Genomic DNA, 14408 nt, shown 5'->3' on the forward strand with positions numbered 1-14408 from the left:
GGGAGACTGACTGGTGGTCTCCATAGTTACTGACCTATAGATCCTGGTGGCAGGGAGACTGACTGGTGGTCTCCATAGTTACTGACCTAGATCCCGGTGGCAGGGAGACTGACTGGTGGTCTCCATAGTTACTGACCTAGATCCTGGTGGCAGGGAGACCGATGGAGTTACTGACCTAGATCCCGGTGGCAGGGAGACTGACTGGGTGGTCTCCATAGTTACTGACCTAGATCCCGGTGGCAGGGAGACTGACTGGTGGTCTCCATAGTTACTGACCTAGATCCCGGTGGCAGGGAGACCGACTGGGTGGTCTCCATAGTTACTGACCTAGATCCTGGTGGCAGGGAGACTGACTGGTGGTCCCCACTCTGTATGGAGTTGCTGCAGTGGCTGTAGTAGTCGGGAGGGTTGAAGACGGGTCGGTCCACTCTGACCGTCACCTGTTCCCACTGCTCTGGAAGCTGCAGGGCGACACAAACACAGCAGTTGTTTTTGGCAGAACATTTTGATTTTAGTTTTAGTCATTTAGTCTCTTGAATAGTTTTCATTTAGTTTTAGTCACATTTTAAAGTCACCTTGAATGTTTTAGTGTTAGTCTAGTTTTAGTCGACTAAATATCATAAGATTAAAGACTAAATCTACAGTTGATTTAGTCGAACAAAATGTGTTTTGGCGGGCCTTGATGCCTATAATTAAATTTGCTTGAAATTGAAACATTTCCTGTGACTATACTGCTCTATCAATATGTCTCAATATCACCACTGTGGATCTATTTACTAGCCTATGCTATTTTGGCAATTTAAATTAAACATGTTTTCATGTTTTTAAAGTATTTAAAAAAGTAAAGGGGACTATAGGCTTGTGGGAATAAGGTACAAGTAGTGCAAGAGGTGTGTCTAGGTCTGCTAACATTGCTGTGTGCGGTGTGTGTGTGTGTGTGTGTGTGTGTGTGTGTGTGTGTGTGTGTGTGTGTGTGTGTGTGTGTGTGTGTGTGTGTGTGTGTGTGTGTGTGTGTGTGTGTGTGTGTGTGTGTGTGTGTGTGTGTGTGTGTGTGTGTGTGTGTGTGTGTGTCAACCTGTGGTTCGTAGCGGATCAGTAGATCATAGTCCATGGACTCGGGGATGTCATTGATGGTGAACTCGAGGTGGGCTCCTTCTGGAACGTTGACAAAGCCCATGCCTGTCCATGTGGGGCTGCGGTCCAGGGGGTAGGGTCTCTGGACCACGGTCACGCCCTGGAAATTGATTTATTGATTTATTAACAGTTTGCAGAATTACAGTACATTTCAACTACAACTCAATACAACAACTGTTAACTGTGAGTGGACGACACCATAAAGCATTCGAATTGCAGCCGTCCGTAGGTGCCCTTTGAGAGCGGTTTTGAAGGAGTCAAGGGATTTGCATGTCTTAATGACTGGTGGTAGGGCGTTCCACATTTTGGTGGCATAGGAGCGAAATGAATTGGAGTTAGTTAGTAGTCCATGAATTAACTAGATAAAGTGCACAGGTCTCCACCAGGGCAGGGCAGGTTGTGGCCTCCTGGTGGCGCTATAATAGGCCAATATGAAAAGGGTGGGATATATTCCTCAGCCTAGTAGGAAAGTCTGTGAAAGATTTCACGTAAATTGCACGCTGCGTTCATGATTTGAGGCTTTTTGTTAAAAATGGTGCGAATCCTGCAAACTTTGAAAGCCAATGTTAGCCAATTAGGATGGAATATGAAATATCAGACAGATCCGTCTTGAACACATGACTATAGAGATAGTGTGTAACGATTTGTGGGATTTTTGGACAGAATCTGGAGGAGTAATATCCAAAAATGTGATTTTCAAAAGTCGGCCTCCTGGTGGCGCTATAACAGGCCGTTCTGGAAATTTTGGGGCAGAGGTTCATCGTTGGCATCCAGGGAGTGTGTGTGCAACATTTGGCATCGACTGGATTAACGGTGCCGGAGATTAGCTGGTAACGGACGGACACACACACACACACACACACACACACACACACACACACACACAGACACACACACACAGACACACACACACAGACACACACAGACACACACACACACACACACACACACACAGACAGACACACTCACAGGTCCATGCTTGGCATCCTCTGCTTCATAGGTGTAGTGGTCCAGGGCGATGAAATAGAAGCCGGATTGGACCTGCGTACAGGTCCGTCCAAACATGTGGTCCCTGCAGAGACACTGACCCGAGTGGGGGTCGCAACTACAGAGGACAGGAAGGAGAGACTAGGTTGTATATACTGTAAATACAGAGACATTTTTGCGACGCATTGTGAGCTTGTAGATCTGCTATTTTCAATAGATTTTGTACTCATTTTGAACTTGTGAAATGGGACATTCTGCACAATGAGTACTTTTACTTTTAGTACTTTAAGTACATGTTGATGCCGATACTTTTGTACTTTTACTCAAGTGCATTTTCAATTCCGTACTTTTAACGAAGTAGTTCTAAATTGCAGTATTGGTACTTAAGTAAAACAATTGAGTACTTTTTCCACCACTGGTTTCAAGTGATGACTGACAGGAAAGAGGGAGAGAGAGAGAGAAGGGGAGAGGTATCTTTGATCAGTCTCAAAAGCAAAGGTCGTCATGAACGGGACTCGAACACGCAACGCGCTGTCAGGCCAGAGTCTATATGTGGCATGATGCGCCTGGACCGCTAGGCCAGCGGACCCCCCCCCAGAAGTGTTTAATGTGATTGGTTAATTACATTAGGAGCGTCTGCTAAATGCCTAAATTGTGATTGGATAAGTCATACTTGTTGTGGATGGCTCCGCCCAGGTCGCAGTCACATGGTCTGCAGCCGTCCATGTCATTGGACAGACCCCAGTGCTGAGGCTGCAGAGGAAGAGAACGATAGAAGTTACAGATGAACATACTCGGCATAGAAGCACGCACGCACGCACGCACGCACGCACGCACGCACGCACGCACGCACGCACGCACGCACGCACGCACACGCACACACTAGGGCATTAAGCAACTAGTCCACTATTCAACTAGTCGACTAGTAAATCCACTAGTTGACCTTGCTGGTACTAGTTGACTAGTTGATAAGAAAAAGAAAAAGTATTTTTTTGTAGGCCTCAAGATCAGGTAGATTATAGTTATAGTCCCCAATGTACAGTTTTTAAATGTACACACATTTATTTCCAAAAAATATATATTTTTTTTTACATAATAGGTAGTTAAACAACTAGTCGACTAGTAAACTAGTCAACTAGTAAAAATGACTAGAAGTGAATGCCCTAGCGCACACACACACACGCCCGCGCACACGCGCGCACACGCACACACACACACACACACACACACACACACACACACACACACACACACACACACACACGTGTCACGGAACAGATCCTCACCAGACACTGGTCACAGTCGTGTCCGTCGACGAGGCGCTTGCAGAAACACTTTCCTGTGTCGGCATCGCAGGGACTTCCTCCGGGCAGCGTTCCCAGTGGGTGGCAGGTACAGGCTGCCCAAAACACACCGTTAACACACCGTAACAGAACGGAAGACAAACATTAACCCTAACCCTAACCCAGGTACAGGCTGCCCAAAACACACCGTAACAGAACGGAAGACAAACATTAACCCTAACCCTAACCCTAACCCAGGTACAAGCTGCCCAAAACACACCGTAACATTAAACACACCGTAACAGAACGGAAACATTAAACATTACAAGCTGCCCAAAACACACCGTAACAGAACGGAAGACAAACATTAAACAGGTACAAGCTGCCCAAAACACACCGTAACAGAACGGAAGACAAACATTAAACAGGTACAAGCTGCCCAAAACACACCGTAACAGAACGGAAGACAAACATTAAACAGGTACAAGCTGCCCAAAACACACCGTAACAGAACGGAAGACAAACATTAAACATTACAAGCTGCCCAAAACACACCGTAACAGAACGGAAGACAAACATTAAACAGGTACAAGCTGCCCAAAACACACCGTAACAGAACGGAAGACAAACATTAAACAGGTACAAGCTGCCCAAAAACACACCGTAACAGAACGGAAGACAAACATTAAACACACCGTAACAGAACGGAAGACAAACATTAAACACACCGTAACAGAACGGAAGACAAACATTAAACACACCGTAACAGAACGGAAGACAAACATTAAACACACCGTAACAGAACGGAAGACAAACATTAAACACACCGTAACAGAACGGAAGACAAACATTAAACACACCGTAACAGAACGGAAGACAAACATTAAACACACCGTAACAGAACGGAAGACAAACATTAAACACACCGTAACAGAACGGAAGACAAACATTAAACACACCGTAACAGAACGGAAACACACCGTAACAGAACGGAAGACAAACATTAAACACACCGTAACAGAACGGAAGACAAACATTAAACACACCGTAACAGAACGGAAGACAAACATTAAACACACCGTAACAGAACGGAAACACACCGTAACAGAACGGAAGACAAACATTAAAGAATGCCGAGCTATTTCTAATTGTTTGTGAGAGTCGCGCTGTGAGCTTGTAGATCGGCTATTTTCAGCATGTGTAAAAACAGTCATTACGACGGCATCAAGGCCTGCCAAAACACATTTTAGTCGACTAAATCAACTGTAGATTTAGTCGACTAAAATCTTATGATATTTAGTCGACTAAAATCTTATGATATTTAGTCGACTAAAACTAGACTAAACACTAAAACATTCCAGGGGGACTAAAATGTGACCGAAACCAAATGAAAACTATTGAAGAGACCTATGACTAAAACCAAAATCAAATCAAAACAACACTGGTCCTCCATGACTTACGCAGGCAGCCGTGCGGGCCCTGTCCCAGGCCGTAGTGACCCTGTCTGCAGTTGTCGCATCGCTCTCCCTCCACGCTGGCCTTGCAGCGACACTGACCCGAGATCAGGCCCGCCGCCACGTCGGTCCGAGAGTCACACGCCCCTCCCTGGAGAGAACCGGCCGGGTCGCAGTTACACGCTGCAGGCCAGGAGATGAGACAAAAACAAGGAACGGGGAGAAAATTGCATTAGAGTAAAACCCATTTAGGCCTGAAAACGATTCTAAAAATGTCTTCTAAATCAGGGGTTCTCAACCCGTGCGTCGCGACCCCTCGGGGGGTCGCCAAATTATTTTAGGGGGTCCCCAAATTATTTTCCAAAAAAAAAAAAGAAAAAAAAGAAATGTCACGATTTTTCAAAAAATCGGTGGCGCGCTATGAGCTTGTAGATCTGCTATTTTTCAATAGCTAAATTATAACAATGCTTAAAACACAAAGGGGTTCCCGCCCAAAATGGGTTAAGGTTATTGTAGCAGTCAATTTATATTGGGGGTCGGGAGGGGGCGGGGCGGGGGTCCCGAGACATTGCCAAAGCATTTCCGGGGGTCCCCGGCCAAAAACGTTGAGAACCCCTGTTCTAAATCATGACAGTTTTCTGAAAAAAACCCTATGTTTCTATGTCAGTGGTTCTCAAACTATTTCGTGTTAAGGACCCCCAGAATTAGGTAATTGGCCGCTGACCCCCCCCCCCCGTCTCAAAATATGTTGTTCCAGGGACCCTCCCCAGAAGCAAAGATTTGAGTTGAAAACGTTGGCTCTGAAAGAATATATATTCAAAAGATTTGCGCCACATTTTCATGATTTAAAAAAAAAAATAGCAGATCTACAAGCTCGTAGCGCGCCACTCGGTGGTGCGCTATGAGCTTGTAGATCTGCTATTTTTTCAATAGCTAAAGTGTAACATAATGCTTAAAACACCAACGGGTTCCCGTACAGAATGGATTAAATTAGAAAGAGCCACATACCAGTGGTCTGGCATGGTCTTCAGTCATCAGTATACCGTTTACTTACAACTCGCAGACTACTTGAAACTACTGCCAAACATTTTCCAAAGTTGGTCTGGAAATTGGATTCCTTTTCATTTGAGTACGACATGAAAATCAACTTGTAGAAAGACTTGCTTCAAATACAGTAGAATAGATAATCCAACAGTGAACTTCGTTGCTCGGTAATTTATTTCGAAGTTACAATACATTTTCGGTGTACATTATACAAAATGTCCTGGTTCCTATTATCCACACAATGATGCACTCAATCCTTCAGGCACATTAAAGGACCACTTCACCACTTTTCAACCTATCTTCATATAATAGGTAAGGTCCTCACTAATAATCATGATAAAATGGCACGATTCTTTTCTACTCAGTCTGTGTCTCATAGGAGGGCTGTGGGCAGTTTAGAAACAGTCTTCCAGTGACATCATCATTAGGCAGATTCTTTTTTAAACAAGATTTATTTACAAAAATGTTTAGATTTTCATTATCGTGAGAACGATGGCTTCCATTTTCGCATTGCAACTTTTCAGGGCTAGAAAGCCTGCAGTTTTTATTAGCTTGTATTCCCCATCGATGATGTCACTGGAAGACGGTTCCTGAACTGCCCACAGCCCTCCTATGAGACACAGACCGAGTAGAAGAAAATTGCGCCATTTTTTCATGATTATTAGTGAGGACCTATTATATGAAGATAGGTTGAAAAGTGGTGAAGTGGTCCTTTAAGATAGCTTAGTAATTGAGGCGAAACTTTAAAAGAAACCAACATTTACGGGAGTTTTGTGTGTGTTTTTATGTGCGATGCTCTTATCTATGTATATGAAGACGATGGCGTCTAATGACTGTATGGTCCTTTTAAGCACTTAAACCCTATATAGTTAGTTGACCTTTGACCCTAGTCCCCCAGGGGTCTAAACTACCCCCCGTCCTTTTCCCCCGGGTCTACACCACAGATCTGAATTTAAAATAGCTAGCCTGGGGTCCACCTATGCTTTCTATGGCATAGGCAGCTCCCTGGGGTCCACCCATAGGGTCCACCTATGCTTTCTATGGCATAGGCAGCTCCCTGGGGTCCACCCATAGGGTCCACCTATGCTTTCTATGGCATAGGCAGCTCCACCACGGACCCCCTAGCCTGGGGTCCACCTATGCTTTCTATGGCATAGGGCAGCTCCCGGCAAGGAATTTATTTAGCGTTTCATTTCACACTCCCAAGAGTTAAAGATCTACCGTATAATTATATATTCTAAGTGTACATATGGTTACAAATTCTCCCAACATTTAGCTGCATGGGGACCACCTGGAACCCCCTCGAGGACCACTGGTGGTCCCCGGACCAGATGGGGACCACCTGGAACCCCCTCGAGGACCACTGGTGGTCCCCAGACCACATGGGGACCACCTGGAACCCCCTCGAGGACCACTGGTGGTCCCCAGACCACCTGGAACCCCCTCGAGGACCACTGGTGGTCCCCGGACCAGATGGGGACCTGGTGGTCCCCGGACCAGATGGGGACCACCTGGAACCCCCTCGAGGACCACTGGTGGTCCCCGGACCACCTGGAACCCCCTCGAGGACCACTGGTGGTCCCCGGACCACCTGGAACCCCCTCGAGGACCACTGGTGGTCCCCGGACCACATGGGGACCACCTGGAACCCCCTCGAGGACCACTGGTGGTCCCCGGACCACCTGGAACCCCCTCGAGGACCACTGGTGGTCCCCGGACCACCTGGAACCCCCTTGAGGACCACTGGTGGTCCCCGGACCACATGGGGACCACCTGGAACCCCCTCGAGGACCACTGGTGGTCCCCGGACCACCTGGAACCCCCTCGAGGACCACTGGTGGTCCCCGGACCACATGGGGACCACCTGGAACCCCCTCGAGGACCACTGGTGGTCCCCGGACCACCTGGAACCCCCTCGAGGACCACTGGTGGTCCCCGGACCACCTGGAACCCCCTTGAGGACCACTGGTGGTCCCCGGACCACATGGGGACCACCTGGAACCCCCTCGAGGACCACTGGTGGTCCCCGGACCACCTGGAACCCCCTCGAGGACCACTGGTGGTCCCCGGACCACCTGGAACCCCCTCGAGGACCACTGGTGGTCCCCGGACCACATGGGGACCACCTGGAACCCCCTCGAGGACCACTGGTGGTCCCCGGACCACATGGGGACCACCTGGAACCCCCTCGAGGACCACTGGTGGTCCCCAGACCACATGGGGACCACCTGGAACCCCCTCGAGGACCACTGGTGGTCCCCGGACCACCTGGAACCCCCTCGAGGACCACTGGTGGTCCCCAGACCACATGGGGACCACCTGGAACCCCCTCGAGGACCACTGGTGGTCCCCGGACCACCTGGAACCCCCTCGAGGACCACTGGTGGTCCCCGGACCACATGGGGACCACCTGGAACCCCCTCGAGGACCACCTGGAACCCCCTCGAGGACCACTGGTGGTCCCCAGACCACCTGGAACCCCCCCGAGGAGGTGGTCCCTGGGAACCACTGGTTGGAGAACCACTGACCCAGAGGGAGGAGAGAAGAGGTTGCACTTCATTTTATTAGCACCATTTCCACCTCCTCCTCTGCCCAGTACTTAAAGTGGCTAATCATTGTCATGCTGTAAACAATGGCTACTTTCTGCCGGTCACTTCAAAAGGCAAATTGGTGACCTCCTCAACAACCAGGTGCGTGTTTTGGAGTTCCTCTAAGCACTATATTGTGCGTTTTCAACAAGCTGTCTGTTCACACACAGCCCTGTTAACGTTGGAACACCATAAAACTAAAAAGTATAGTGGTTGAGAAGAGAGAGAGAGAGAGAGAGAGAGAGAGAGGGGGTTCAGGGGTCATGTCGAGGTGACAGACTTACGTTCACACTACATTAAAGGTAAATGCGCACCGGGAGCCTCTCTCGCCTATTAGTTTGCATTGCACAGTGCGCTCAGTGCGCTATTTCCGAACGCGCCCAAATTCTCCAACTAGAGGCTCATTAAACAACTTCTCTAGAACCTGCAGGGACCCTTTTCTTTCATGTATTAATTCTCTAACTGCAATTGATTAATTTCTCTCTCTCTTCTTTAGCTTCTTTTATATGGTCATTTCTTGCCTACAAAGTTCTTTTTTTTGGTAAGTATTGTTTATCATCGTACAAGTCTATCACCCTCAGGGCTGGCGGGTGGGTGGGTGGGTGGGTATGCGTTATTCTTCGTTTTGTTTTGTCATGGATGTTGTTGGGTTTTGTTTTTAGTTTTTTTTGTACTATGTTCCTTGTCTTGTATTTTAAAAATGTAAAAGAAAAAAAAAACATTAAGCATTATGTTATGCTTTAGCTGTTGAAAAATAGCAGATCTACAAGCTCATAGCGCGGCACCGAGTGCCGCACTATGAACTTGTAGGTCTGCTATTTTTGAAAAATCGTGAAAATGTGCCTCAAATCTTTGAATATATATATTGTTACAGAGTGAACATTTAACTCAAATCTTTGCTTCTGGGAGGGGGGTCCCTGGAACAACATATTTTCAGATGGGGGTCGGCGGCCAATGACATATCATTTTTGGGGATCCTTGACATGAAATAGTTTGAGTACCACTGACATAGAAACATAGGGGTTTTCAGAAAACTGTCAGGATTTAGAAGACATTTTGTAGAATCGAGCTCAGGTCTACATGGGTTTAAAAATGAAGAAAAAAACCCAATAAAACATTATTAATAAAAAAACAGACGTACGTTCACAGACGTTGGGGTTCCTGAGGTCTCGGCTGGGGTGCTGGTAGAAGAAGGGCCGGCACTGCTCGCACTGTCGGCCCATGGCGTTGTGTTGGCAGTCGTCGCACACGCCCCCGCTGGCGTTGCCCGTCGACTTGTAGACCGCCATGTCGAAGTGGCACGCGTCGGAATGCTGGTTACACTCGCATCCTGGGAGGGGAGAGTGAGAGAACCGGGGGGGGAAAGGGAGGGGAGAGGTTTGGTTTATGGTGCACCTTTTAGTCGTGGGAACTCAAGAGACACTCTGGACACCTATTGTGGGAGTGTGTGTGTGCGTGGGAGTGTGTGCGTGGGAGTGTGTGCATGCGTGCGTGCCAGTGTTGTATTTCGTCGACTAAAATACATTTTAGTCGACTAAATCAGCTGTAGATTTAGTAGACTAAAATCACATGACATTTAGTCGACTAAAACTAGACACTAAAACACTAAACACTAAAACATTCCAGGTGACTAAAATGGGACTAAAACTAAGTGAAAACTATTCAGGAGACTATGACTAAAACTAAAATCAAAATTTGCTGCCAAAAACAACACTAGTGCGTGCGTGCGTGCGTGCGTGCGTGCGTGCGTGCGTGCGTACGTGCGCCTCTCACTCTTGCAGGCGTTAGAGTTCCGCCCCTCAGCAGGTCTCCAGGGCAGGTCCTGGTAAAAGTCCAGACAGCGCTCGCAGTTCAGCCCCTCTGTGTTGTGGGTGCACATGCAGTGGCCATGCACCTACACACACACACACACACACACACACGGACACACACACACACACACACACGGACACACACACACACACACACAGAGAAACATTACAAGGTATTTGGGTCACTCCGCACATAATGTGATTATAATGGTGATTTATTGTTATACTTTCATGTGAAAGTCTTGTGATTCTTGTTTGTTTTTATCCTGTCGTTTTCACTCTGAATAGAATGTTGGCATTGTTCTGTTTTCATGTGCCGGGGGGAATGTGAGCTCCCGCAGCGGCCATCATGAAAACTGCTGTGTAATTGCAACAAGATGGCTCTAATCCTGGCGTGGCTTCCATGTGGATCTCAGACGCTGTGTGCCCAGACTATGACATCATTACTACTATCAGTACTATTATGTTAGTTATCTGCATATAGAGGGTATGCGCGTGACATCATCATCAAACCAGGAAGTTATGCAGGAATGCCCACTGAGTGGCTAAAAACTACTTTCTGGCCTCGACAACGCATGCATCCAAACAGAAAAGTCATATCTAATTGCATTAAACGACATTAAACAATGTTAAACTCACTTTGCCTGCCACTCGATTTTGCCATTTACTTTATGCATGTGCATACCCTCTATTTGGGCAAGGTTTCAGGCCGTTATTGGTTAGGCAGCACAGCCGCTGCCTAACCAATAACGGTCTGTCGTCTCCCCCTCAGGCTGCCTAACCAATACTTAACACCCCGATCGCCCAGGACGAAGTTCACCGTCCTTTCAATTAGTAACGCCCAGCGCCCAGGACCAAGTTCACCGTCCTTTCAATTAGTAACACCCAGCGCCCAGGACCAAGTTCACCGTCCTTTCTATTAGTAACACCCAGCGCCCAGGACGAAGTTCACCGTCCTTTCTATTAGTAAGACCCAGCGCCCAGGACGAAGTTCACCGTCCTTTCTATTAGTAACACCCAGCGCCCAGGACGAAGTTCACCGTCCTTTATATTAGTAACACCCAGCACCCAGGACGAAGTTCACCGTCCTTTCAATTAGTAACACCCAGCGCCCAGGACGAAGTTCACCGTCCTTTCTATTAGTAACACCCAGCGCCCAGGACGAAGTTCACCGTCCTTTCTATTAGTAACACCCAGCGCCCAGGACGAAGTTCACCGTCCTTTCTATTAGTAACACCCAGCGCCCAGGACGAAGTTCACCGTCCTTTCTATTAGTAACACCCAGCGCCCAGGACGAAGTTCACCGTCCTTTCTATTAGTAACGCCCAGCGCCCAGGACCAAGTTCACCGTCCTTTCTATTAGTAACACCCAGCGCCCAGGACGAAGTTCACCGTCCTTTCTATTAGTAACACCCAGGACCAAGTTCACCGTCCTTTCTATTAGTAACACCCAGCGCCCTGGACGAAGTTCACCGTCCTTTCTATTAGTAACACCCAGCGCCCTGGACGAAGTTCACCGTCCTTTCTATTAGTAACACCCAGGACGAAGTTCACCGTCCTTTCTATTAGTAACACCCAGCGCCCTGGACGAAGTTCACCGTCCTTTCTATTAGTAACACCCAGCGCCCTGGACGAAGTTCACCGTCCTTTCTATTAGTAACACCCAGGACCAAGTTCACCGTCCTTTCTATTAGTAACACCCAGCGCCCTGGACGAAGTTCACCGTCCTTTCTATTAGTAACACCCAGCGCCCTGGACCAAGTTCACCGTCCTTTCTATTAGTAACACCCAGCGCCCAGGACGAAGTTCACCGTCCTTTCTATTAGTAACACCCAGCGCCCAGGACCAAGTTCACCGTCCTTTCTATTAGTAACACCCAGCGCCCAGGACGAAGTTCACCGTCCTTTCTATTAGTAACACCCAGCGCCCAGGACAAAGTTTTATCCAAAAGACAGAGGTTATTGATATCAAAGCCGACCGCATCGCTCCACAGCCTGGGAGCGCCTGTTGCGCAACATTCGATGTTGCGTAACAGTGGGACGTCATCGAAAATGTCCCCTCATCGAAAATGTCCCCTCCCTCCCGTTTTGCCGACGAGACCGAAAATCTTAAAACGTTAACTCTCGATCTAAATCATCCCGTCCAATTCTAAGAAAAGATCATGTGTTAGACGGCCCACCGCGGTCCCGTCGCTAGTCGCGTTAGATTTAATCATACCTCCCGTTGTTGTCGGTCGCCTCGGGAGTGTTTTGGCTACATCTAGCTACTTCAGCCACATCCGGGTTAACATCCGGTCCGTCGCTAAATGTGCTCCACTGCTATAAATCGCCGGGCACTATGATTTAACCCATTTTGAGCGAGAACCCCTTTTGGTGGTTACATACATTATGTTATAATTTAGCTATTGAAAAAAAACTTGTAGGTCTGTTTTTTTAATTTTCGACGTCAGGCCTAAATGTGTTAATGGATTAAATAACCCTGGGCGTTCGGAGTGTTAGTTAATGGTCTGTCATCTCTCCCTCAGGCTGACGCCCGCCGTGCCCCCTGTCGTTACGTACCATGCCCTCGGCGTTCGCCGGCGCCCCGTCCACCGGGGCGCACGTGGAGGCGTGGCCGTAGCAGAAGCAGTTTCCGCGGACGACCATGTCGTAGAGGGCGTAGTAGTACTTCTCCGTCACCTCGTCCCGCGAGTCCAGCAGGTTGTCTCCCAGGGTGTGGAGCCTGGTGAACTTCACCCTCAGGTTGGTGATCTTCAGCATGTCTACAGGCACGCACACGCACACACACAAACACACACACACACACACACACACACACACACACACACACACACACACACAGTGGTGGAAAAAGTACTCAATTGTTTTACTTAAGTAAAAGTCGGCATCAAAGTATCGGCATCAAAATGTACTAAAAGTAAAAGTACTCAGTGTGCAGAATGTGCCAACAAGTTCAAACTTCAAAATGTGTACAAAATCTATTGAAAATAGCAGATCTACAAGCTCACAATGTGTCGCGTTGCGACACATTGTGAGCTTGTAGATCTGCTATTTTCAATAGATTTAGCTGCATGGGGACCACCTGGAACACCCTCAAGGACCACTGGTGGTCCCCGGACCACTGGTTGAGAAGCACGGCCATTATGAACCTGAGATCTGACGTATTCACGTATCCGTGCTTTGATGAGTCAGTTTGTCGTGCTCAGTCGAAAACATTTCGTGCATTTGGTTCCAACGGTTCTGGTGTCTACATCGCTGTGGACGCCAGAACTCTCCGTACATTCTCCACAACGTGGAGTTATTTGTGTCTACGGTGATTCTCGAAGCCTTTGACCTCGAGGATGTGGCAGCCCTGCTTTCAAGACAGACACTACACACACACCCACCACTCTCACCACATACTTAAAATGAGGCCCCTGTGTGTGTGTGTGTGTGTGTGTGTGTGTGTGTGTGTGTGTGTGTGTGTGTGTGTGTGTGTGTGTGTGTGTGTGTGTGTGTGTGTGTGTGTGTGTGTGTGTGTGTGTGTGTGTGTGTGTGTGTGTGTGTGTGTGTGTGTGTGTGTGTGTGTGTGTGTGTGTGTGTGTGTGTGTGTGTGTGTGTGTGTGTGTGTGTGTGTGTGTGTCTTCCACATGTGAAATTCCGCCTCCCTCTCTCTGACCCCTCGCCCTCCAGCTCTCTGTTCCGTAGAGACGTTACCCAGACCACAGATGAATGCAAGTTGTTGGAAATTCATTTCATATCTTATAATATAAACGTTTTTTTGGTTACAGTAATGAGGGGTTCCCAAACTGTGGTTCGTGCACCCCTTGTGGTGCGTGAACGCCCTCTAGGGAGGGGGGGGGGGGGTGCGTGACATGAAAAGGGTAATGACGGTTTTATGGTGTTATTTAACACAAACGGCAAAAACCTGTAACCCACGGTTGTAAGGAGATGTATAGAGCAGCTGTGGGAGGATAGAGCGTCGCAGCCCCGCCCCCTCGAGAGACCCGGAAAAGAAATCCCCCGTTCATTTTCCTCAGACTTTTCAGAAAGTATTTATTTAAAGACGTTTACGGACAAAGCCAACTCTTGTCGTGACAAATCATGACAATAAACACAATGTTTTGGG

General features: G+C 48.0%; 1 protein-coding gene across 1 annotated transcript in view; it reads right to left on the bottom strand.

Annotated features, from left to right (window-relative positions):
* LOC306916778 (laminin subunit beta-1-like) overlaps positions 1-13060 on the bottom strand; it is a gene marked incomplete at both ends in the record, with an annotated part of 43750 nt that extends 30690 nt beyond the window's left edge. Inside the window, 9 exons of the mRNA XM_079494795.1 lie at positions 328-461; positions 1076-1234; positions 2104-2239; positions 2795-2874; positions 3408-3520; positions 4865-5041; positions 9632-9820; positions 10264-10384; positions 12860-13060. Of these exons, the coding sequence (XP_079350921.1) occupies positions 328-461; positions 1076-1234; positions 2104-2239; positions 2795-2874; positions 3408-3520; positions 4865-5041; positions 9632-9820; positions 10264-10384; positions 12860-13060 (1310 nt within the window). The remainder of the gene's footprint in view (positions 1-327; positions 462-1075; positions 1235-2103; positions 2240-2794; positions 2875-3407; positions 3521-4864; positions 5042-9631; positions 9821-10263; positions 10385-12859) is intronic.
* Between the last annotated feature and the right edge of the window lie 1348 nt (positions 13061-14408).

The sequence above is a fragment of the Electrona antarctica genome (assembly GCF_951216825.1).
Source record: "Electrona antarctica genome assembly, chromosome: 23".
Classification (NCBI taxonomy): Eukaryota; Metazoa; Chordata; class Actinopteri; order Myctophiformes; family Myctophidae; genus Electrona; species Electrona antarctica.